This window comes from Scardinius erythrophthalmus, assembly GCF_964197995.2.
Source record: "Scardinius erythrophthalmus genome assembly, chromosome: 15".
NCBI lineage: Eukaryota > Metazoa > Chordata > Actinopteri > Cypriniformes > Leuciscidae > Scardinius > Scardinius erythrophthalmus.
In genome coordinates, this window is record NC_138235.1 from 23,632,252 (window position 1) to 23,658,872 (window position 26,621).

The 26,621-nt window shown below is 38.1% G+C and overlaps 1 protein-coding gene across 2 annotated transcripts in view; it reads left to right on the forward strand.

The window, feature by feature from the left end:
- Positions 1-26,621, forward strand: part of pax7b (paired box 7b) — a 59,785-nt gene that overhangs the window by 6,754 nt on the left and 26,410 nt on the right. For both annotated transcript variants that reach the window (XM_081387653.1, XM_081387654.1), the window contains exons 5-7: positions 14,364-14,560; positions 25,244-25,409; positions 26,091-26,287. In XM_081387653.1, the coding sequence (XP_081243779.1) occupies positions 14,364-14,560; positions 25,244-25,409; positions 26,091-26,287 (560 nt within the window). The remainder of the gene's footprint in view (positions 1-14,363; positions 14,561-25,243; positions 25,410-26,090; positions 26,288-26,621) is intronic.

A 26,621-nucleotide genomic window follows, 5' to 3' on the forward strand; every position in this document is an offset into this window, starting at 1 on the left:
TTCAATTTATTCACAGTTCCAGAATCACACTTCAGTAGATGAGCATATGTGCTTTATATTGCATTGCTACCTTAAATATGTTATACACAAATCAAGTGGAAGAGAAAAACACGATCGCTACTGAGCAGAAAAAAAATATATAAACTGATATTATTGGCGTAATGTCAGGAATCTAATCAGCAGCAGAATTTAGAAGATAGACCCATAGATATGAGATCCTTTATTTGAAACATTTAAAAATATTGTAGTGTGTTGGCTTTTTAACTTAGAATACAGACGTCTTGTCTTTTAATTTTGTAGCTTTTTTACTAGTCAGCTATGTTATTCATTGTACGCGCAAATTCAAAGCGTCGCGTCTGGGCACGTTAATGACGCTCGCGCTCTTTTAAACTCGTAATAAAGCGGTGAATGATTTTTCCAGAAATGACGCTGATCTACAGTACAAGTTTATATTTAGAATACATTGCAATCACTCCAAAATAGATGACGACAACTCACACACCTGCATTTTGAGCAGTGCTTCTTTGTGTGCTTATTAGGCTTTTGCCTCGCAGCACCTGATGGATGCGTTCGTTACACATACCTGTACTTTCAGAAGCCGGCACCCGCTTTGTAACGGACACATTCATTGGTTTAACTGCAGTAATGTAACAGTCTATGGTTAAGATAAACATCGTCACTATTTTTAGTTAACTAATAAATATTGAAATAAATTGTAGATAGGACTTTTTTTTTTTTTGTCCCTCTGTCTGGGCCCCATCCCGCCAATCGGGCCCTAGGCACGTGCCTAGTTTGCCTTTGCGTTAATCCGGCTCTGCATGCTAGTTAACTTCAGTCCTGCACTTTGCTGAGGAAATTATTTTCCAAACGTACACCCAGGATGAGTTCATACAAAAACTAGGCCTGCGCCAAATCCGGGTCTTTAATTCGTGGAACGAATCGAATGTCGTAAAATGTCGAATACAGTTTCTGTTTTCCTCACATCTTTTGATAGCTTTTAAAAATCATCTCTTACACCTCTCTCCTTGAATTTGTTTTGGGATCGTTTTGATAGATTATTTCCGTCTATCATTGATTAAATAGCATGTTGTATGTGGATTGTTTAATAAATATTTCTAAATATTGTGTACGGCAAAAATAGTCGAAAATATTCGAGTCAAAGTGTCTGGATAGCGTCATATCACAGCCAGTCGTTAAGAATATAAATTTGACGTTAATCATTTAGAAAATGTCAAAATATTGCGTAAGTCCCCTTGAACAGAATATTAATATGCAATTATTTTCAACAGCTTTGCTGACCTGTTAACCTGGGGCGGATCCTATAGATGCAATGAAGAGGATTTGGTGTGTTTCAGATGTTTAAGGGAGAGAGGAAGAAAAAAAAAAATAGAAAGTAGGTGCAGAAAAGTCGAGGCGTCTGGAGGAAATTGAGAGGCTTATAGTCTTTGATCCTTGGGTGCTTTTTCTTATCGGAAACATTGGTGGTGACACCACGACAATGGGAGTTCATCATATTACAGACTGCCAGTGCTGCTTTCAAGACGGCCTGTCTATTAATTAAAATATTTCTTGCCATGTGGGACAAGGACTATCTCAGTGCACATAGGCGAATGGCTTTTGGATATCAGCTGTTTTTTCTCTTTATTATTATTATTTTGTAAAAGGGACAATCTTACATTTCGGCATACTTAGTGAAATTCATATGTCCACTGTAGAAGACATGGCGATTTTCCCCCCTTCTCATAAAAAGTAAGCGCACAATCCTTTCCCACTCAATAACAATCAAAACTAATAAAAATGAAACCATTACGTTTTCATTTAGGAAGTCCTGACATACCTGCAACCTATAGGATGTTTTGGGCAATCATACAATTAGATGTCAGAGATTTGCACTGTGCTAGAGAGTTGAGGGGGCTGGCATCCTGTTAGAGCAGAAGAACAAAACGAACAAACGACTAGGGAAAACTCCTGCTGACACTAATAAATGTATTGGCCTCCGGGCTTCCTATGTAATGTCACAAAAGTGTTTTTGATGCCCTGGACTCGCCATCGCTTTTGCGCTGTTGTATACGGTGCCCTGTATAAGTGGAAGAGCACGGGACTCTTGGTGACCCCATATAAAAACCTAGATGTTTCATTCATTAGTCCAAGACATTTAAATACCATTTCGAAATCAACAACGCGGATCGGTTGAGAACTAATTAAGCCAATTGTTACTTTATTTCTGAAACTACGTGAATGTAGCATGACATAATATTTTATATAATATTTTATACATCATATTTTATAGCAGGCTGTAGCTGCAAAATATTAGGAATATATTGAGTAGCCGCGAGTAAAAATAACACGACTACATTGTAAAATAAACGCATTTCAACAATATTGGATATGCGTAAAAATCAGACGGAATTATTGGCAAAAAGGCAATTAATATATGTATGCTTTAATTGTCTCTTATGGGTGTTCAAATTAAGGAAACAAGCAAAGACTTGCAAACGTTCAACATTCGACTCGACTTGTTGATTTTGATCTTATTGTTCGTATCGCTTTCAAACCAGCTTTAATGGCCTCTTTGGGAATACAAATATACGAAAAGAGGAGTTACCAAAGTGGAAGAGGGGGGGTTGAATCGGGGGAATTGCTGCCCACTCCTTTACCATGGAGTGTTCAGTAGCCATTCCTTAATCCTTCTTTCATTTTTGCCGACAAATGCCAAGAATCCTGTCTGGAGACCCAATGGGAGACTGATCATCTAACAAAAGGGAATCCTTCCACAAAGAAGGAGTGCCAAACGTGGTTCAGGGCACTCATAAACAGACCAAAGGAAAAGTAACCATTTGTCGATAACTTTTTGAGGACAAATGTTGAAACGTATAGGTCCACGTAGGCCTATGTGTTTTGGGCAAATGAGAATTTGCTCCGACATTTTTTATCCACTGCAGGTGTCCGTGTACAAATGCGCTAAATAAACACTATTAATGTAGGGTCATTGAATAGACAAAAATAACGGGATTGGCTCTGTTTGAAAATGGAAGTCGAAATAGCCTTTTGGCCATAATGTGTATTTATTTATTTTTAATAAAAAAAAAAAAAAGTAAGATAAAAAGTATGGCTCTGTTATTTTCTAAATAAAATTTAAATAAGCAAAAATTAAAAAGCGAACATTTTTGTCCATTTCAGTGTTGTTGTTTTTCTGGCCTGAAGTTTAGACTAATTTGTAGTAAACGTTTTTACTTGACCTATAAGACAAAAGGTTTTAAATAAAGTAGCCTACTTGAATTCAAGCTGCTCTGACTAAAATCCCATCAAGATTTGCATAATGGAGGCCATTAATTATCATTTAGCTCATTAATTAATGTAGGAACAAATCGACCATGTGATGTTAGAGAGTTTAAACCATGTTTCAAGGTGCACCTCTATCAGTTTCATTAAAAAAGTCAAGTCCTCCATTCTTCTGTGAATTAACTTTTGTTCCTTCTGCGGTTTGCTTTTTTGTTTGACCAAAAATTATTCTGGTGTCTGACAGCCCTCTTTCCTGATTTAAAGACAGTCACTTCAAAAGGGAGAAAGAAAAGGGGAAAGCCAACCGTCTGTTATTTTGTGTCTTTGGCCTCTCTGCGTAGGCTATTCAGGCAAGTTGATGAACTCCTCCAAAAGTTTATTAAGAGGAGCAAAACAATGGTGTCTAAAGCCTTTAGGCAGCCAAAAGAGACAGTTTATAAACTAGCTGCCATTGTTCCTCAAAAGCAGATGCATGAATACCTTTGAATGGGCTCCCTCAAACTGACACGATCAAGCTAGACAACAGCATGTTAAAAGGAACTGCCTTTCTTTCTGCTGCCCAGATTTGTATTTCTCCTGCATTAATGTACATCTGCGGTAGGAGGGGTCCAAGCTGGACGAGCTCAGTCCCAGTCAATACCCAAACCCACAGCCCTTTGGGCTGTTTGAAGTAAAGTCCTATGTTCTGCACGCCCTCAGTGGGCTGCAGGTGTCACAAGCCTGAGAGAAATATGGTAATCTAAGAGCACAAGAAAAGAGTCACCCTCCTTTTGACATTTTAAACAGAGCATTTTCCAAGTGAATGACTTGAAATTGCCTGTTTGTAGGATTTGAATTTTGTCTTAATGCAGGCAATGGGATTTATAGGGCTTCCATGTAAAGGTTTAAGGTTTCAAAATGTAGACACGCGGTGTGTTTAATTTTTCAACTTTAATGTCATATCTGGTTAAATAGCACTGTTTGAATGAATTAGGAATCTACCAAATAATTTAATCGATTTTATTGCTTTATTTTCAAATGCTTGTTTGCAATTAAAAGAGCACAGGATTATTGGCAATGTTTGTCTTTAGCTTGAGTTTATTGCGATGTGCTACAACTAAATATTTCAGCTGTGAGTTTACAGATCAGGTTGAGGCAGTTTGATGTTGAAAACAAATATAGGGCCAGAAACTTTTTTTCTTTCTGTAACTTCTTTGTATTCATTTATACCCTCTGGCTGTCTTCTCTGTGTTATTTTCAAGCAGCCTTGTTTACTTGTCCCTTTACACAAACATCATATCTATATTGGGCTATTTTTTGAGGACCCATAAAGAGGCCAGTGAAAGCAGAGGAAGCATGCATTGCTTTCTGTCTGGCACAAGAAGTATAATTGCATTCTCCTCCGGTCCACAATGTTGACTCTTGTTTAGACATGAATCAAAGCAATTTAGTTTTGGCTAAAAAATGAGAATACTTCGAGAATGGCTTTCACATTGCCAGCTCCAAAAACAAGTCTTTCAGAAACAGAGCGATGCGTACAAACAAGTGATTTATGTGTTTTCCTCATTACAGTTGTTTTGTGTAATTGTAAATCGTTTTTCGCGTGCAGACGACAACGTTGTCGAAACGATCCTCGTTCACACGGATCCGCGAAAACGACTAAAAACGCTGTATTATGCATGCTAGGCCAGTAGGTGGTGATGCCATGCATAATAAAGTAAAATAAGTGTTTGTAAAGAAACACTATGCGCCTATATACTGAACACGTAATATGCATGCGGATTACTTCACCGTTTTGAAAAATTTATGTTTTTGTAGTTTGCACGGAAACGATAACTGAATAATTTTTAAAAATGTGCACTTTGAACCCCGTTTTCAAAAGTTTGCGTTTTTTCAGGCCCCCAAAATTACGCTAGTTTGTAGGCTAAATGAACGGCCAAAACAGATGAAAAGTTTTCTGTTTTTAGTTGAAAACGGTGTTATGTAAAGCCATTTAAAAGATCTTTTAACTCTAAAATTCTCATTGTGGAAGTTAGATTTTCAATCTAAAGACCATGATTACGAATAACTGTTGGTACTTCCATAATAATATGTATGGTAACAAAAAAACCCGTAGAAATCTGTCCAGTTAAAGAAGCATGGCCCATTTTATAGGTAACAGTAATTAAGTGAGGAGGGCAATTGCGCTGCATCAGTCCTGTGATTAGTGCCGAACCACATGGTCCAATGGCTTAAAAATCAGCGTCAGCCCACGCTACTTATGGCCATAAAATTTCTCATTTTATGCTCTTTAGCGGCTTCACCCCGAGATTCTTCATTAGCTTTATTTATATGTGTGTTTTGCACTCACACAAAGACAATAAACATGTTCCTAGAGTGTTGCAAATCAGAAATTTGCTCAGATTTTTCCACCAACTTAAATGGTGAATGTGCTGGGCAGTGTGAGAGCAGCAGAGGGGCCGGGCAGCTGTGAGGGAGTCTAGCCCGCTCCCTTCTCCCCATGCTGGCTTCAAACAAGGCACTTGTCGTACATTTTTAACTAATGGGCTTATTTATGCAGCCATTGTCAGTTTTTCTTCAGGCTACTCTTTCCACATGGACTTTTTTCTCTCACCCTGCAGTATACAAAAGCAAGTACTGCTCACAGTTTTTTGCATCTCTTGATATGAGATTTGTCATTTCAAAACTGTTCTGGGTGCAGCGTTGAGTTATTATGGCCCCCCCATTGAATTGTATTTAGCGGGTCTGCACGTAAAGACATCAGAGCCCCTTATTTATGTTATAGGGTCTGTGTTTTGACAGACCGCTCAAAGAAAAGCTTACCTCTTCTTTAAGATGCAATATATAGATGCATTTCAAATCACTTTTTCTTCATCTCTGACTATTTATTTGCTTTTCTTTAGGAAATATGATTATGCCTTTTTATTTATTTTCACTTTTGGCATTTGTATTTAAGCCCTAGGCTGTCCACTTAAAGCTCACATTGATATATTAAGATTTATTTCCTATAAGCTAAGTCAGTGGTAAAATTGACATTCAGCATTTTTTTTGTTTATGCAACTGTTTTATCTCAAGAAGAGACACACGCCACCGCTGTGGGAAAAGCGGATGAAGGCTTTGCATTTAATAAATGGTAGTTTGCTAAGACATAAAGCCATGATAACACACACATCTTTGTGAGGATGGAATTAAGTTCAGCTGCAGTTTTACTGTAAGTATTTACAGGGAAGGCCTCACATGGAGAAGCATAAAGTTTTCTGCAAATTTACTTTATTGCAGTAATGCAAGGAAACTTTTATCTGAGGCCAATGGATATTAACAATGGCATTTTGTGTCAGAGCTGGTTCTAATATTTATGACCGGGGAACAGAAAATGTACAGTATTTATTCACTCTCATGTCATTCCACCTGTATGACTTTCTTTTTTCTTCTGCAATGAAAGAAAATGGGCCCAAAATGACATTGTACCACATTAACTTTTATTGTACGGACAAAAATGAAATTTTTCAATATATATATATATTTTGAACTTGAGAATAAAGTAAAGATTATTAGAGTATACGTTTTACAAGAAAATACTATCTTTCTACTTCAATTTCAAGATTAATTTACTGTTACTTGCTATTTCTTTGTAATTATTTGTGGGTATTTACTAGCAATTTCTGGGTGAAAATTGTTTTAAAGTAAATCCTACACCACATATTTCTTTTTCAGTTCGAAACAATATGAAGATGAGTAAATTAATTTTCTGCTTATGATGTATCATGTGGGGCAGTTAAAATCTTACATGGTGTACAGATTCCTATTCCAACTGAAATGTGCTGAAGGATGAATTATGCTCATTTTTCAGTCCTCTCTGACACACACACACACACACACACACACACACACACACACTGTAGTTTAATAAGCTATAGGCACGGTAGGTTAAATGGCTGATTTTGTCGTCTTTCTCACCTTTTAGATATTTGATTAAGTTCCACAGTGCTGATTGCTTTTGACCTCAATTAGCGGGATCTCAATCCCAGGAAATGAAAACTCAATATGAAAAAGAAAGAATGAGATGGGAAGTAAACGGACACCTGCCTTTCAGTTTCTCGCAGCTAGAAACTAAATTAGAGCTCTCTACGGCTTCCATTGACCAAGTTAAGTCAGCACTTCCCACCAAATTGACAGCGCTGCACATATCTATAAAGAACACCCCCCCCCCCGCCTCCCAATTGCCTAAAGATATTTTAAGAACCATTTCAGAGTTGTTCTTAAATAGCAGTGTAGCGAAATACAGCAGAACAGAATCTTCACATTGATGTTCTGTGTGGATCTGATAACTAAAAGCAAAACATGATTTCTTTAACATGATATCCAAAGTAGGTCTTATTATCCTAACATATTCCATGTTCCACATTCTTTATCCTATCTGTCAATAGTTATAGTTTCATTGTCAAAACTCCCTTTCAGTCACCACATTCCAGAACGTTCAAAACCCAAGAGACACAAGCCATCCTTAGAGTCTCCCTCTCGCTGTCTCTCTGCACTGCCACCCCCTTTTCCCTGCTCCTAAATGGATTCATATTCAGGCAGCATTTTCCAGTGGCGCTTGGGCACAGAGAGTCAATATGTCAGCATTTATTGATGCCCTCAGAGCTGCACAGGGTTGTCAGGCCTCTTTTCAGGCTTAAATGGCCCCCTAAGGTGCGTCTTCTATTGGGCCTGAAAGGCCACGGAGGCCCCCGAGTCTCTCTGTTGTTTAAGGTGAGCACACTCTCACACAGGCATGCTGGACAAAAAGCCCACTGAGCCTTCATACACATGACAGGACCTATAAAAGAGCATCACCCATCACCTCTCCTTCACATCTTCCCTCTCTTTCTCTCAAATGTTTTTGAATGCTAAAAAAAAGAAAAGAGGGCTAATTGTTTGTTGTGGGAGCCAAAATTACGCCGCTTTCCCTCTTTTATTCCATGGAAAGAAATTAATGAATGTGAAGCAGAAAGCAAATCTGAACTGAGCAGGACTATTGTGTTTTGTAGCATTCAGTTAAAAAAAAAACAAAAAAAAAAACTATTCATTATGGTTAACGGTGTTATAGTTTTTAGTGTTGAATAATAAATGCTATTAAGTTTGACCATCATCAGTTTTTCAGCATTGTCATGTATTTAATTTGATTCATCTTTGGAATAACCCAAATTAATTAGTAACATCACCATTACTTTACCTTTGCTCATACCTTTACTATGTAAATTCCTAACCATATAGGTATTAAACTGTGGCACATAACATCCTACACTGTGCTGCAAACATAAATGATTCATCAAACTGTGTGGCTTTTTAAATCAAATTTATGATTATTGGACAATAAGGTAGTGAAACAATCCCTTTGACTGACACTGAAGAAGGGTCCTCAGTCATATGTATGGCCCACAATATCATAGAGACTATGGGATGGCATCTTTTGACTTGGGCCAGTAAGTATACCACATAGCAACCAACTTACAGCAAAATGAATACACCAAAATTGCACACAAAAAAAAGTCTGCACTCTAAAAATCTTTTATTAGACAGGAGATAAAGTTGACAAACGTTTCGGCTCTAGCCAAAAACTGGAAATACATTTTCTGTATTTAATTTTGGGTGATTGGGTTATTGTACTCCTTATGCTGTTCAGGGTGTCGTGTTTATAGATGATAAACCTAGTACAATTTTTCAGCAATGAGCCGTCTCTCGAAATGTTACTTATTATAAGAATTATTAATCAGAATTTTTGGTCACTGTGTAATGCATCTACTCTGCTAACATGCTTAATTTTAGTCCATGTTGTGTGTACGAAATAGACACTGATAAAGTCCAAACGTGTCATTGATCACTGTTTCGATCAATGATTTTGGCTAAACGGAAAATCATTTTTTGTTGTTGCAGTCAAATTGGTTTTTGGTTATCAAAATGTAGGTGTATCACTAATGGTAACTACCTAGAACCTCCTTGCATTGTGGAGATTGGCAAACACCACAGACATTTTCTTTAGAAGTTATGGTTTTTATAACCTTAAATCACAGAGATTGTTTGGAAGCAAGAGCAAACGAATGTTTAAGCGGCTGCAAGAATATATCTATACAGTATTTTATTTATATAGCCCGAGAGTGCAGATATGTTTGGATGACAGTTTGAATGAAACAGTAGTTGTAAATAGATCCACATATGAATGTATAAGTGTAATAATTTAGAAATAAATGGGACAATCATTGGTGTGATTTACCCAGTTGGACTCTTAAAGATGAGTACATATGTGTCGGAAACAAGGAGGCCAGTTGTGTGCCTCAGAAATACCGGACCAACCTGAGTACAATATTGTTTTGAGAGCCAACTCTGATGAAGACAAATGTGTAAATGTGTGCTACCATGCTAAGCTTAGTGGAATGTGCAGCTGTGGACGAACACTTTACCCGAGGCCCTTTAGTTCTTTACATAGAAACTGTGGCAGGAAAGGTTAGGGCGAGAGAGAGCGAGAACGAGGGAATGAAAATAAAAAGACAACAGAGAGGAGAAAGAGGTCTGAGTGTGGCCGTGATGATGAATATCCCATCTGCTCACAGGCTCATCGGTGATGGAAGTGGTCTGAAGGCTTATGTTGGGTGGTCATGACTTCTCTTTGGCCTTAGTCACTCCTCACCCGTAGCGGTTAATCACTGTCCGCCGTGTAGCCTCTCGGGGAGTTTTATGCCCAGCTGTCAACAAAAAAAGCTCAGTCAGGTTGGCTGTATGAAGCAAATCTACGTGAATCAGTTTGAAAGTGTTGCAGCCACTCTTCTGGTTCAGTTTCACCAAAGGGCTTTTAATCGAATTCCTATTCAAGATATATTAGGCCAATTCTCCTCTGATTAACTGCCTTTGATGTGTAAGTGCTTCAAATCAGGTTGATCCCATGGGGCACGTTCACTCTTAATAACTGAGGGGATGCAAAGAGACAATTTTAAGTTCGTAAAATAATAGGATTTGGGTTCTTGTCAGAGCTTGTTTGAATGAAAACATCGCTCATTTGCTGTCAGATTATCTTGTTCGTTTCGAAAATCATGCTGTGTTTTTGCATCCTTTTGCTTGAAACATATTGAGTTGAACAATATCCTGGGAACCCTGGAGGACTACATGGATAAAGGAGTAATATTCACAGGGAATTTTTAATTAAGCCCACATTTTAAGATAAAAACATTTTATCAGCATTCCTTCAACTTTTTAATAGATTTAAGAGTGTTGTCTTATTGTAATTAAATGTTCCTGTTCTTTTCCGATTAGAGGTTTGGCCAAAGCGTTCTTTTTATTTTTAAAACCCAGTTTTTGCTCTATTTACCTTTATTCAAAAGCTTTCGCTGCTGTCTGCTCCAGGCCATCAGAGACAAAAATTTTCATACTCCGTTATATTTATGCCGCAGCACATTCGACAGATCTGGGTACTAGCCATGGTCTCATTCGTGTGATGGGACCCAGCATGTCAATCGCGGGATCTCGCAGAGACAAAGATGAGGTCCAGGTTTAGACGCATATCTGCATCAGCGTCTGTTTCATTTCCATAATCCTGTCCTCATTATACTACGAGTAGGAGAGCGATAGATGCTGACCTTTAGCAGGAGAGTGCTGTCAAACTTATTCTGGTTTTATCTGTCTCTGCAGGGCTGGCTGAGGAGCAGCTTGTGGGTTTTCTGTTATGGCAGCTAAATGACATCGTAATTGTTGTGACAAGGGCAGAATGAGATGTGGCAGAATACATAGTCATCAGTCATGCAGGGACCAATGCATCAAGCTTGTAGACTTTCAAATTGGGTTTCTTAGATTTGTCCCCCTGATTTTCATTCATCTGTCTGAAGGTAAAAATGTGGGGAAACCGAGAAGCTGATGGCTTGTCTCGAAACAAATCTACTTTGGTAATTGTGGCTGGATATACACTGTTTAAAAGTTTTGGGTATGTAAGATAAAAAAATATATATATTTTTTAGAAATCATTGTAAAAGGCTGATTTGCTGCTCAAGAAAAAATTCTTAACAATGTTGAAAACAGTTGTAATAATATTTTTGCGAAAATTTGACGAATTGAAAGTTCAAAAGTTCAAGTCTTTTGTAACCTAAATGTCTTCACTGCCACTTTTGGTCAATTGAATTCAATTCTGAATAAAAGTAATAATTTCTTGAAATAAAAAAAATTGTCCCCAAACTTTTAAACGGTAGTCAAGTTTGATTTTCTACCACAAGTAGAGGGATTGTTCACTGGATTATTTATTCACCCTCATGACTTTTTCATCTGTTGAAATTAAATTAAGATATGTTTTTTTTTTTTTTGGTCTATATGGCAGTTTTGTTTTGGACCCCATTGACTTTCATTGCATGGACAAAAACATTCTTCACAATTTCTTCTTTTGTGGTCCATAGAAGAAAAGAAATGCAGGTTTGAAACGGCATGCTGGTTTTTATTTCTGGGTAGTTACTAGTGCTAGCAGCATGTAGGGAAGACAAATAAATTCCATGTTGTGTCTTCAATAAAAGCGGTGGCTACCTTTTGGAAAAAACAATCAGTATAGATCACTGCACCAGCCTTAAGTGGTCGTCATGGCGAGTCAAAACCAAATCACTTTGTCACAATTTCTCCAAAACCAACAAAGGGATTTAAAGAACATGAGTTCCAATATATATGTATACTTGAGTATGTTTTTAGCTGAGTGTTTGGATGAGGGGAGAATTCTGGCAAAATGAATCTTAAAAGAAAAGGCAAAGGAATTGATTTAATTAATGCGGCCTCATGTCCTACGGCCATGTGTAATCCGTCGAGAATTCCTGAGCGTGAGCTCTGGGAGACAAAAAGACATCTACCAGAGGACTCCTCAAGTGGCCTGTAATGAGAACCTCCCTGTAATCCCATAATTCCTTGTTTAATTAAAAGACAGAGCTGGCCTAGAGTCGAAGCCACTTTGATGGCTCTTTCATTGTTGGGCTTTTGTTTGGAGGCTATTTTTGGGACTTTCTGTCCAATCATCCAACAAACAAATATAGTGACTTGCAAACATATTCATTCTGTAATCTGGTGGTGCCCTTGGTTAGCATTTGTTGTTGTAACCAAACCAATGTCAGGTGACACTGGCAAAGAAAAAACATGACATTTTCATATAAAAAAGTAGAAATGTAAAATCATTCAGAATCATTTGAACTCATATCTGGGGAATAAAAAAAACTTTTTTGGTTAAATGAATAAAACCAATTTTTAAATTTTTCAAACATTATGATTTTTTGAAAGAATTTATATTTCTCTAACTTGCCTCAAGGTGCCAAATGGTGTAGAATCAGAATGAACAGATCTGCTGTAATCTAAAAGTTTTACTGTCATTGAATTGCTTCTCAAATCCCACTTGTGTTTCACCTAGCCTGAAAAACCAGTTCTTACTGTACTGAGTCTTTCCAATGACCCTGGTAAAAAACGAATGTTTAGGGTGTAAAATATATGTTTTGAAGCTCACTGTTAAATTGTGTAGGGCTGGGCTTTGATATAGATTTCCTGATTCAATTAAATTTTGATTAGATTCCAGATTCATTTCAGTTATAATGTCCATTTTGTTAAAAAAAATTGAAGGAATACTCATTCTGCTAATGCTATAAAGTACACAGAGAACAGTTTTAGCCAACATACACTCTCAAACAAAAGGTTACAAAAGGGAATTTTCACAGCAAAGCCATAGAATAGCAATTTTCAGTACCCAAAAGAACCTTTCACGGAACAGTTCTTAAAACATTTTTTTTCCTAGTGTAAAGAATTTAATAATCTGAAGAACCTTTTTCCACTATAAAGAACCTTTTGTATATTGAAACAGTTCAATGAATGTCAAATGTTCATTTTAAGAGATTTTTTTCAAATTTGTACAAATCAATATCAGATTCATTTAGATGAATTGCGATTATTTGGGCAAAAAAACATCCCTAACGTATAAGGAAAGGCAGAGCGCAGCCCACTCGGCTCCTATATAATCAACCATATTCACAGGGGCCAGTCTTGGAAGCCCACACCAGCATTAGCCAATAAGAAGCTAGGGTTCAGCCATCACTAATGTAGAATTGCTTCAATTTAGCGGGAAGTCATGGCCTGGATTAAGGCCAGTGTCTGCCGAGCTAGGCCCCCAATGCTGCTGAAGGGATTTTCAAGGATCAGCCCAGTGCCAGCCAAACTAGAAATAAATAAGGAATCAACTCAAATGAAATGATAAAAACAGGCTGTAAGATCTTCCCTGTTATATGTGGAAATGTTCTTGATGTGACTAAAGAATGGGATGAAGGAAACTCTGTTGTTAGTGAGGTTTTTTTTTGCCAGCATACTTAATCTGGACCTATTAATATTAATGCCGGCTGCAAAAAAGTTAGCAATGAAATTCACACACCTGCATAAAGGTCACTGTTTTGCACAGCACGGATAAACTAATGTGTCATTTTTGTTTCATCACTAAGCTACTCAGCTTGAATTGCCACCCACACACCTCTGGTTAGCATTAGATCAGATTTGGGCTTATTGTTTCTCATCTTTTCTCCAGCTAACCACTAAACAGAAATGCTATAGTTGACATGGCTGCATTTGACAGATAATCCACCGCTCGTATTTTAAAGACTGCAAGAATATATTGCGGATGGCATTTAGTGAAATGTTCTCAATCGTATACTTGAGTTATTTGCAAAGTGCCAGTTTTGTTTCATTTTTAGCACAGAATACCGGTACAAGGATCGCTAAGGTGGTCTGTGGAGATTAACTCCCCCCTTTCCCTCTATGGCCTCGGGGCGAACTGGGATGCGCACTGATGTGGGATTGTATTTACAAGAGCTTCGCTTTTATAAATAGCTGTGCATTGAAATAATATTCGCTCGAAAGCCACATGAATCCATTACATTTCACCATACCGCCATCCATCTGTTTTTTTGGGGGGGTCTACATTCATTCACACATCAAAATTAGTATGATCATGGCAGTGTTCATGAGCAGAGAGCTTTCTGGGAAGTGCATCTCTATGGAAAGTAGATGCCTTATACTCCTATAGTGGCGTTCACATCGCACTCAGTTCTTTCGTTCTCTATCCTCTCTGATAGGTCGAATGGACGAAGGCTCGGAAGTGGAGTCTGAACCGGACCTGCCCCTGAAGAGGAAGCAGAGGCGCAGTCGGACCACTTTTACAGCCGAGCAGCTGGAAGAACTGGAGAAGGCCTTCGAAAGGACACACTACCCAGACATCTACACCAGAGAGGAACTAGCCCAGAGAACCAAGCTCACCGAGGCCAGAGTACAGGTATGACACTATCAAATACTAAAGTAGTGTCTGCAGTTGCTAGAGATACACATGGTTTGACTGAAATGCAGTTCAAAATGTGTTTTATTGAATCAAGAGCCATTATTGTCATTCTGTATATAAAACTTAAAGGGATAGTTCACCTTAAATTAAATAATTTACTCATGTCATTCCAAACATGTATGACCCACATGGTAATTTTCACCAAGTGCAACATGTTCAAGTAATGGGTATAGAAATTATACTGTTAACTGCATGTATTGTTTAGTATAAATCACACAAAATTGTTCATTTACATATTCCTGATGTAGCTGCCCGAAATGAGTGCTTTCTCCTTTAATTGATGTGATGTCAAGAATCAACTTCCTGTTCTGTCTCCGCCTCTTCCCTTTTGCATTGTAACTGAATGGGAGAGTTTGTTTCAGGCTCCTCTTTTTCTGGCCCTTCTGTATTGTACTTGCATGGGAGAGGGAATTAAAGATCCAGAGAAACTGCTGCCTGCTATCCCTTGTCCAACAACTCCACAAGCTACACAATGCAGAACTAAAGTGTTTGTAACTGGTGTCGCGAGCCAGTGGTTACACGTGGTGTGTGACCCGGACTCGAATCGGGGTTGCTGTGGAGTGGGAGGTGGGCAGCCTCTAGCGTCAGTTGCTAGCGCGTTTCTTGAGGTTTACCTTACTGGCCTACACTGTAAAAACTAAAGGAGCCTCAAATACCCTGTCGGATACTCAAGGAACTTCAAAATGTAATTTTGGTGCCTCAAAGCTCTTTCTCCTATAGTAGGGTTACTGGAGGAGCATTGACAATCTTTGAGGTTCTTGCTGGAACTTATGGGATCCTTTAAGCACTTTGTATTTAGTTCAGAGGTTCTGGAGTCACCTTTTCATTACCATGAGACCTCGAAGTGCTTTGGGGGAAAATAGAGGAACTTAAATGCGATAAAAGGGTTATTGGAAGATCTTTTAACATTTAAGTGGTTCCTGGAAGATCTCTTATGTTAAAGCCAGCATCTGGAGGAACCCAATGGTTCAGTGAGGCCCGAATTAGATTATTATTCTATTATTATTATTATTATCCTATTATTATTTGATTCAGTTTGATTCAGTATACATACCCAGGTGAAAAAGACGTACTATTAAATGTATTAAAAATGTACTTGAGTGTGTTTTTAGTAGACCTACAATACAAATATACTTTAATGCATTTTTATTATTATTATTATAGGCAAGTTTGATTCAGTATACATACCCAGGTGAAAAAGATGTACTATTAAATGTATTAAAAATGTACTTGAGTGTGTTTTTAGTAGACCTACAATACAAATATTTAATGCATTTTTAATACATTTAACAGTAACCTAGTCTTTTTCACTTGGGTAGCTTACATATATTTAGTATAGGCCTATTTTATTAAGTAATTTAAACTTTAAACAACAACACTAAATAATAATAATATTATATGAAGAAGAAGAAGCAGGAGGAGAAAAGTTTTATTCTGTCACGAAACTGCTGCTATTCCTCTGCTGTCGTCGCTTCAGTGATCCTCGCGCTGCTCGCGCGCAACAAAGCTCAGCTGATCGTCATCAGGAAACTAACGGCTCCTCTCATCAAAGCTTCCGCCGTTTGTTCTGCTCTCCATTACCAGGTTTGTAAACTCGCCAAATAAATATAAATACAGAGTTTACTCACTATATATTTAAACACACACACATATATAAACTAAATTTATTATACATTACTACGTTTTTACAGCGTTTACCACTCGTTTATTGCACAGTATCTGGTATGAAGGTTTTAGCCCCGCGCGGATGCTAACTTCGTTGATCTAATGAACAAATGGAAATGATTGACTTATTGTCTTAGATAGATTTAGTCATTCAATTTAACATATTTTGTACAACTGTCTTCAAATTGCTGATATAGCCTAACTAATTTAGAAAATTCTCCGATTCTTGCGTTTGTTATGAATAACAAAAACAGGTTATAGTTTGGTCTTTTTTTGTTTAGCCTAACTTTACTTACTACAGGTGCCCTCATTCTCTCAAATACCATTTTAAAGCCATTTACTGGTCAATAAATATTATGTTGTGAATAATCAGCTTTGTTCTTTTGTTTCCCCAGAACAACCATTACATTTCTAAAATAATCTGAACATTTCAGTGGCAACATTGAATTACAGTAAGTTACCTGCACCACATGCTGTACTTTATTACTATGAACTTTCTCTGTGTGCAATTGTATTGTTTGACTGTGTAGCAGCTACTTGTGTTTTTAATCAGTTATTCTCTGAAAATATTTTCTCATGATCTCAAATCTCATTCATGTTACTCAGAAAAATAATATCACAGGTTTGGTTCACAAATAATGCTATGCATTTTTTTCTGATATCTTTATCATTTGCATTTGAATATAAGACATTTTTAACTCTGAATTATAACTTCAAGTTTAGTCTTTTTCGACAAAAAAAAAAAAAAAAGGAAAAAGCTATTATATGGCCTCAGAAGACTTACAACACAACCCAATCTTTTCTGGGACATTTTTGGAGCTTAGCCATTTTTACATAAATTGTTGCATTGAATTGAACTAGACAAGTGTACATAAGAATGGTTTCATGAATGATTTACACATTTGTTTTCTGCTTGTGTTTCATGCAGTGAAATTGAATGGTGACTGGGGTTGCATTATGCCTGAGATCTGCTTTTGGGTTCCACAGACAGAAAGTCAAACAGGTTTGGAACGTCACAAGTCTGAGGAAATTATTTAAATTTCACAACTATCACTTTAATAACATTACTAACTGTAAATTTTGTACTTTGTAGGGATCTCGGTAAGCTGAAATACAAGTTTGAACAAGAATAAAAATCCTCCTGTAGACCTGAAAATCACTGAAGTGCCTGGACCATCCACCAGAGAAGAGGAAAAACAAACGGAAAACGATGCTGTACCTTTTCACTTTTCTAACTCTTTAAGTACCTCACACCAACTTGGTCCCATAGTGACATTTTTGACCACAAACGAAATTGCTGATCGTGTGGATTCTTATTGAAATGACTGGAATTCACCAGTGAACATTCACAGAACAACAGATAATTTTACTGCACCTTAATACTGTTTCCGGGTCGAAGCCTCTACTGCTACTTCCTCTATCTTGTTTCATGAGAATACTCAACAACCATTTATGAACACTGTTGATTCAAGTCACACATTTAAGCTTTTCAAAAGCCATAGTATACATTACAGTCTCCAGTCTAACAGCATCCCAGACTTCAACATTTTATGATTCAAAATAGCTGAATAACTAATCATCAGAGATTTCAGTATAGAGATAAAGGTTACAGCACAATGAGTGTATATTAGCACTGTTGTTTGTTTTTGGCATCTGATAGAGCTTTTGGACTTGGAAACAGTGATGTCAGACTCACCATCGGACTGAAACACAAATGTTTAAAGTTAAGTAAAGATGGACATTTTTAATTAGTTCAAATGTAATTACATTGATTTATTTCGTGGAACATATGTGTTTCCATGCATTTTGTTGAGATGTCTTTTCTTGTTTATCTATTGTATATACATGGTTGATTATTCATGTTGCTTATGTATTATACTATTTTTTTGTGTATTCATTGATATTAAGCTATAGTTAGCTTTTTTCCCCATGTGCATGGAAGTGTATGTATAAAAATGAATATCAAATATGTAATAAACAATTCTTATTTTGTATTTGGTTCAATTTGTTTATTATAATAGAAGTCAAAGGTAACCATAGTAACAACATGAAATTAAATATTTAAAAAAAATGAAATTTGGTTCCTGGAGGCACCCAAAGTGGTTCCACACAGTGCCTAATATAAGAGTTCCTCAGGAAACTTGTGTGGTTCCTCAGAGAACCGGCCCTTTTTAAAGGGTGCCTAGAGGATCTACAGACGGTTCCGCCGGTGTGGCAAAGTGAAGAACCCCAAAAGGTTCCTCCAGGCACCTTTAATTTTTACAGTGTACGTCTGTTACACTCACCCCCCTAAACCTCCCTCCCATCCGGGTCACAACACCAAATGTCACCGGTCCTACTCTACCTGCTCAGAGCAGGATTCGAACCGGGGTCTCTAGCGTGGGAGGCGGGTGCGCTAACAAGGACACAATAGACCACAGCCTCTTGCCGCTGGGGCGCCACTTGAGGCCAAGGGAGTGAGGTTTACACGCACAGCTCTTACTGGCCTACGTCTGTTATGCCAGGATTAATATCATTTCAATTAATCAGTCAGATTTGAGGGGACAAGTTTACAGTTTATGTCTAGTTTAGGTTTACAACCAGGGTTAGATGCTTCTACATCAGTGTTATTTACCTATCATTTCCCTCTGATTTTAGGGATAAGTTATGGGTAAGTTTAGGCTTAGGGGTAGGGTTAGGACTACATTTTCTGAAAGGAATGTTGTTCCAGGATCAACAAAAATCTTACTTGGCAAAATCATGGTGACCATGAAAGCATACATACAATCAAAGTCAATGGGGTCCAATGTTGTCCATTTAGTTTTGAAATATCTTCTTTTGAAAAAAGAAAGTCATTGGAACGACACAAGGGTGAGTAACTGACAGAATTTTAATTCTTTTGGGTGCATTATTCTTTTAATTGTGCTCATCTATGAAGTTTAATATGGTACTCATAAGACTGATGCTCTCAGTTGGAGATGTAGATGGCACAATGAGAGCTCAGTAAGAGTTCAGCTATGTGCTCTGAGGTCTATAGAGCTCTAAAGTGTCACTGGATCTGTTGGACTAAGGTTCTCTGATTGATGATGCGTGTAACAATGCAACTGCTCATCTCAAAGAAAGTGCTAAAAAACACAGCGGGTCTCTTCCTGTCAGCCATATCAGAGAGAAACCCAATCAGGTGGCTAACATGGCACTGCGTCTGTTAAAGTTGGCATGAAAGGAAAATTCACCTGATCTATATTCTAAATGCATGTAATTGATGTTAGTGTGAACGATTCATCCATGCATGTTTCGTTTAAATTTTTTCTTCAAAATGTCATAACTCGATCCTCCAGTGAAACAACAGACTTCTCTGGTGATGTTTGCTGAACTTCTCCAATCATTTAGTTTGCGTAAACTCCGCCTATTTCTTGCAATCAACTGTAAGTTCGCATTCACGTGCCCCCATCCGACTGATAAATTGAACCATGTCCTGCCCTACATTTCTTTTCTTTTTGATGACCCGTTTCACTCTGATATACGTCACGATATGGAGGAAAAGATCTTTTGGTTCTTCCATTTTTCTATTTATAGAAATAGAAATTTATAGAAAAAAATACACATTAGAGGAACCTAAACACTTGTAGACAAAATTACAAAACTACTTTTTTGAAGATTATCTGAGGGATAAAAGTGCATTGAACTTTGGCTCCTCCCACCACTGGTCCTGACAGCTTGTCAACCATGTGGATAGTTGAAACAATGAGAGGGGGAAAATACAGTAGAGTTATGGCAGCAGCTGTTGGGAGCAAAGGGAGGGGGATAAAAAGAGCGAGAGTGCATTCCTGATGGATTTCTCACTTCAGCTTTTGGCTGAGATCTTTTCTTCCCACCACTTTCAAGCCCACCACCGCTCCTTGTAAAATTTGCTGCATATCAGAGAGCATCCCACACACTCTCTTGGGAACCCTTCTCCACCAGTTACATTAATCAATCAAGAGCTTGTAAAAAATATGACCGCTCGCCATGCCCTTGCTGCCTGCTTCACCTCTGCAATGGTACAGGATTGGGCTCTTCAAATGCTAATGCTCTGGACATTACATTAATGTTGTAATGTATAATGAAATACCATGTAAGGTCAGTCTGACTTGGTTATTCGATTTTGTGATACAATATTATATGTTTTAATATGTTAACACTGTATGCCAGATCTTTGCAAGCTGCCTAAATGACATCATTGCATAATTGAAATGCAGCTGTCTCTCTCTCTTTCCCTCTCAGCCACGTTTGGCAAAATTGGCGTCACCACCTTTCAAGTTGCCAAATATCTTACTCTTTCTGTGATTAGCTGCAGACGCTTTATATTGCTTTGTTTTAATAGCAGCATTTGGATTTATGAATTGTGTTCCAAACAATCAAATCCATCAAAACAAATGTTGGTATAAAAAGGATCTAATCTATCAATTTTGGAAGAAGTTGACCCATAGTAGCCTCGTGGCAGGTTTTTTGGTAGAGAGAACATCTCTCGCTGGCCATGTCAGTGATTCAGCTCTCCCTGAAAGGAGCCCCATGGGACATTTGGCCCTTTTGTGTGTTTATAGTGACTGATGCTAATTAGACAAGTGAATAAACATTATATCACTTCTGACCTGCGTATATCAGACCTGAGTTATATTTGTAAAAACTGATAATCCAATCATGAATGTGAATTCAAATGCTCTTTTGCACCATTTTGACTGGAATGTTCAGATCATTCAAAGATCATATGAGACCACCACATCCTTGATATATTGGCCCAACAGCGCATGTTTTGTTTTCTCAATCCTGTCACAGCCCAGCAGTTGGTTCTTGAGAGGCCAAGCAGAGGATGTGTGAGGATTTCTGGCTCGAGATAGCTCGCAAGGAGATGCCAGGGCTCTGGGATCATTGCTTTTGTGGAGGGGAAGGTGTCTGACCCTGTTGGCTTTTGGCAGACCCCGCGGCCTCAGTGTCAACCCACTTGAGTGCAGCTGCGCTGACACAGTATCCAGATGTCTGAGAGAGAGAGGGAGAAACAGGGAGAGAGGGAGGGAGTGTTTCTGCTGCCAAAGAGAGGAAGTCAGACATGGATCAGTAATGATGTCAAAGGTGTTAATTTATGTTTTTGGGGCTTTTCTATTAGATGTCATCTGTCTTCATTGAGCACTGTCACTGTGGTTATTCTTAACCACAGACACGTTACTCATGCTTCCACTGTTTTACTGCTCCGTATGACAAATCAGAGGAAGTGATCCATATCTGACTAAGCAAAGGGATAAGTGCTTCCAGGTCTCACTGCACTGCTGCCTGTCTGTCTGGTTTACTGCAATCTGTAAGGCCAGAGGAAGAAACAAGATGAATTATCTGAGATTTACAGGAAATTTCATAGGCAGTGGCAGTTATGTCACTATAAACTCAGTTAGACATGAAATCTTTGTGATGTGCTGAAGTATCAGGTTTGGGGTTGTGTGTATGACAACTCATGGAGGATCGACAGATGGAGGGAAGAACTTAGTCGTGCTACGTTATCGCAATGAAAACTTCCTCTTTATATTATATTATAAATAATGAATTAAACTAGATACTATGGCTTAGGTTTGACCGTTCAAAAGGTCGGCAAGATATTTTATAAAAATACAGCTAAAAATGATTTGATAAATTCAATAAAACAGTAATATTGTGAAATATTATTATAAAAAATAAATAAAAAATTGGTAGTGTATACTTGTCAGGCACGGAGTGAGGAGAGTTAGTCCTTCCACGTGTTACTCAGGTTTGAAGATGTCTCCACTTCCCCTCTATAATCCAGCCCCCTTTGATCCAATCTGGACTTCCAGGGCACAAGTGTCAGCCGCCTGATGTGAAGTCATATCACGTGCGTTTTGATTGATCCTTGCAAAATCTGGAGCCAATAATTTTGTTCTTATGCTCCTGACCTACGAAAAAATGTGGGATTTCAATGAATAGATAAAATAAATATACGTATATACGTATGTATATTTATGATTACAAAAGGAAGAAAGAGGATGTGCATGTACTGAACAGTCTTCTACAATTCAACCAAGGCATCTGGATGTAGTAAAAGTTGAATTGTTGAAAAAGTCGCAGATGTTTCTGCTGAAGAGACGTGCCATTTTATAAAGTCTTGCTACATTGTTACCTTCAGGACCCAGTCCAGCCAGTCTCAACCCTTTATCCCAACCCATCCTGTCCCACTGCCCATCCAGATTCCCTAAACCCCTGGATGGAGCCCTGCACTGAGATTGATGTCGGCCTTTTTTACGCTTCTCAGCCACTGTTATGTTCTTTTTTGCTGTGAAATTCAATCACGTTATCCAGGTTTTACTCCTCGTCTTCCAGTCTGTCCACCAACCGCCCTGTGCATGGCAAACGGTAATCCTAGGAAGACATATAACCATCGTCGTCTGAGAGAGACGGCAAAAGAAAAAGAAAGCAAGAGGAACTGATAGGGTGGCCCGGGTGATTGATATTGGATGAGAGCATGAGATGCTGGCCGAATGTGGAATGTGAAATCGTGACACAGTCCACAATCAGATTTGTCTTCCATTTACCTCCCTTCCTTTTGTCTCTTCCACTCCCCCTGTACACTCGGAGATTGAGAGTATATTGAATTGAATTTTTCGACTTCCATTCCCTCCGAACCGAATGCAATCAGACAACAGCTCCTTCAGCCACACTCCAAGAAATCTCCTCTCTTAAATGTTTCGCCAAGTGACTCCGTTCACTTTTAAGGAAATTATTTTGAACTCTTTCAGAAATACGAAATGAGTTGGCCATCTCAGTTGGGCAGTGTGCTTTGTGTCTCGGCTTGAGCAGGGAAATGAGAAGAGTGGGGAATTAGAAGGAGCGGCAGAGAGAAAATCCCCGCTCAAGGTGCCTTTGCCATCGGGTTCCAGAATGGCGCATTCAGAAGCCCCAGCTCGCAGCAAGCCTCTTAGGAGATCCATTGAGTGCGGGGCGGCAGGCGCTCTAGCCTCTAACACTGAGATACACGTTTTCTAATGCCTTGTGCTACTCTCCAGTTCTCACTAATACCAGAAGCCATCCTAACCTAAGACATGTAAAGTAATGGGGCTTGTGTCAGCGGGACTTGTGGTTTTATGGGAAGGGTCATTGATGCACGGCATTGTTGAAGGAGCAGTGTGGGATAGTTGAGTACTACTGACTTTTATTTGATTTAAACTGTTTTTATTGATTAATACTGAAAAAGAAAACCTATCTTGAAAAATTCCAGTAGACTAACGTTGAGGTAAGGATGGGTGTTGGGAACAGGTTTACTCAAAGCAGTCGCTAACCATGTGTGTAATTAGTCCCCCGGTGTGTTAATAATTATATAGGTCTTATAGGTGTTTCCCCAAGTCTTATAGGTGTTTCCTAGTTTTTGTTTTGAAATGGGAATGCAACAGGAAGTTTTTAAAGGAATGCCAAAAAAATTGCTTTTTATGGGTGGGGCTTTATTTTATTTATTTATCTTATTTTATTATTTTATTTAAGTTCATTTATTGTATCCAGGTACCATAAAGACATATTTTTGAGAATCAATTGAATTTATCAAAAATATATTGCTGTAAACAGCTCTCTATGCCTGCATTAGCTACCATATGAATTTCAGATTTTATGAAAAATAATCAGAATTTTTGTCTTTCTTTGTCACGTTGTATACAAAGAGTGAAGGGCAGCCTGGGAGGATAAAAGAGAGAGAGACAGAGAAAGAGTGTGTACTCATACAGTATGTCTATGCCAGCCCCTTGATCAATGCCCGGGCTGAAAGCGTCATTCTTGAGGAGCTGTTTAAAAAGGGACGCCCTCTCTTTGTGGTCCGATTCATTGAAGGGCCATTGTCCCCCTCTTTCACTTCCACTCACAATGGAGGGGACCATTTGAAAAACAACAGTAGATTAACTGCACTGCCAGTGTATTAAAGTCTGAAGAATGGCCCCTCTGAGGCATAGATCAATGTCATTCACTCTTTTGCATACACAGGGGCAGCGCCTCGGCCCCAGAGAGGTGCAGGTTACTGGCCGTGCTCCCCCTTTCAATGACTCACATTAGAATAAAACTTTGAAAATGTGTCTTAATGTGGCAGAGGCATTTCTTTCTTTCTTTCTTTCTTTCTTTCTTTCTTTCTTTCTTTCTTTCTTTCTTTCTTTCTTTCTTTCTTTCTTTCTTTCTTTCTTTCTTTCTTTCTTTCTTTCTTTCTTTCTATAAAGAATGGCTTTTTGTTCATTAAATATCTCAAACACGTCAAATCCAGAGATATTTTCATTTGATTTTTACTTTTAGTTGGCACCATATTGGTTCTCGGCCAATGTTAGCAAGGCTTAATTCATCATTCTCTGTCATTGTTGGATATTTATTATAAGATTTTTAGGTTTAGATAACCTTGCACTAAATTAATGGGATACTAATAGATTTTGGCAAAGATTTTACCCATTTTACGGGTTACCTCTTGAGGGTGCAGAGTGAGGTGCATAACAATGCAATGCATGTAACCCTGTTATATCTCTCCTCTAATATAAGGACTTTTGTTTTAGCTTTTTCCTGATCAGTGTTATTTTAGTAACACTGTATTATAGTTTTATAGTTTGTGTTAATATTTTGATTTTATTCTTTACATTTTTAGTAATTATTGTTTTTTTAAAATGTCTCTATATATCTTATCACGTTTTATGACACATGTTGCCTTTTGTCAACTAAAACTAATTGATCTTAATAATCTGGTTTCTACAGATTTTAAAAGAAAATATTGTGGTGCCTAAATTCCCTTTTAGCAAACAATCCATTTAATTTTTCAGTGTTTTCATTTTCATTCTTTTTTCAAAAATCAAGTAGAATAAATGTGTAATATCGCCCATTTATTGGTAATCGAACATGAAAATAATTCGCTTATCATATCGGCCAGAATTCAGTGCACTTATTATTATTATTATTGATTTTTTTACTTTTTAATTTTAGGTTTGGTTCAGTAATAGACGAGCCAGGTGGCGTAAACAAGCTGGAGCTAATCAACTGGCGGCATTTAACCACCTGTTACCTGGAGGATTCCCACCCACAGGCATGGGCACTCTACCAACATACCAGCTTCCTGAGTCCAGCTACCCTTCATCAACATTACAACAAGGTAAGCTAATCACTGTTTTTGGGCCCGTTTACACCTGGCCACTTCATGCGTTTTCTCTGATCAGATAGCTATCAGATCGTGAAAAGACCAAGTGTAAATGCCCTCTGAAATGGATTTAAATCTGATAACTCAAACCACTTCAGGAGGCGGTTTGAGATGCATTCCAGATAAAACTGGGCAAGTGTAAATGCATCTGGTTGTTGAAGACACATATGTAAATGTTACTCCTCCCAAAATGGCAAAAATAAATAAAAATAAACTTGCGAGAAGCATCCAGAAGCTCAACACACAATCATCTTCATCAAAAGTATAGTGAGACTTCATTGTCTTCCCATCTATCTCTCCTAATGCGGTCTTGATTTTGAAATTAGCTGCTGATGAATAAAATGCAGCTAATTTCTGACGTAAATTTGCATATAGCATGGGAACTGAAGATCGGATTTTTATTCGTTTAGCGGAATGCATTTATTGTGGCTGAGTGTAAATGGACCAGTTTTTACAAACTTGATAGCTATCCAGTCAGTAAAAATGCATGAAGTGACCAGGTGTAAACAGGCCCTTTGTGAAGAATTTGACCTTTTTTATGTTTATTTAATACTCAGACTTATCTAATACAGGAAAGCTCCCATGATGCACTTGAGAATAGTTTTCTGAACTAATTAAATATGCTGTTCTATCCAGATGTCAGTGGCACAGTGCATCGACCCCAGCCCTTGCCTCCTTCCACCATGCATCAGGGCGGGCTCTCGAGCGACAGCGGCTCCGCCTATGGCCTCTCGTCCAACCGCCACGGTTTCTCCAGCTACACCGACACCTTCATGAGCCAGTCAACGACCAGTAATCACATGAATCCCGTGAGCAATGGACTATCTCCACAGGTCAGTAAGGGTCACTGGCCACAGTGTTTAAATACTCTTCTCTATAGCCACGTCAAGGAGTCTTTCAAGTGGAATTATGAGACCTCTCTGAAGATAAAACAGCATATTCTTTGTGCGCTACCGTGTTCGTTTGGTGATTAGATGCGTCTCATGTGTACTGAGCAGACATGTTTTGGAGAAATCGTCTTCTAGTTGTTGATGCCTCCCTTGTGCTCGTGAAGTGTTCATAAGATAATGTTTTCTAATTAATATTCCTTTGTTTTACTCACTCTCCTAATTAAAAGAAAGATTTAATTGTTTGATTCTAAGAAAATTAGTTTCAGACAATACAGGA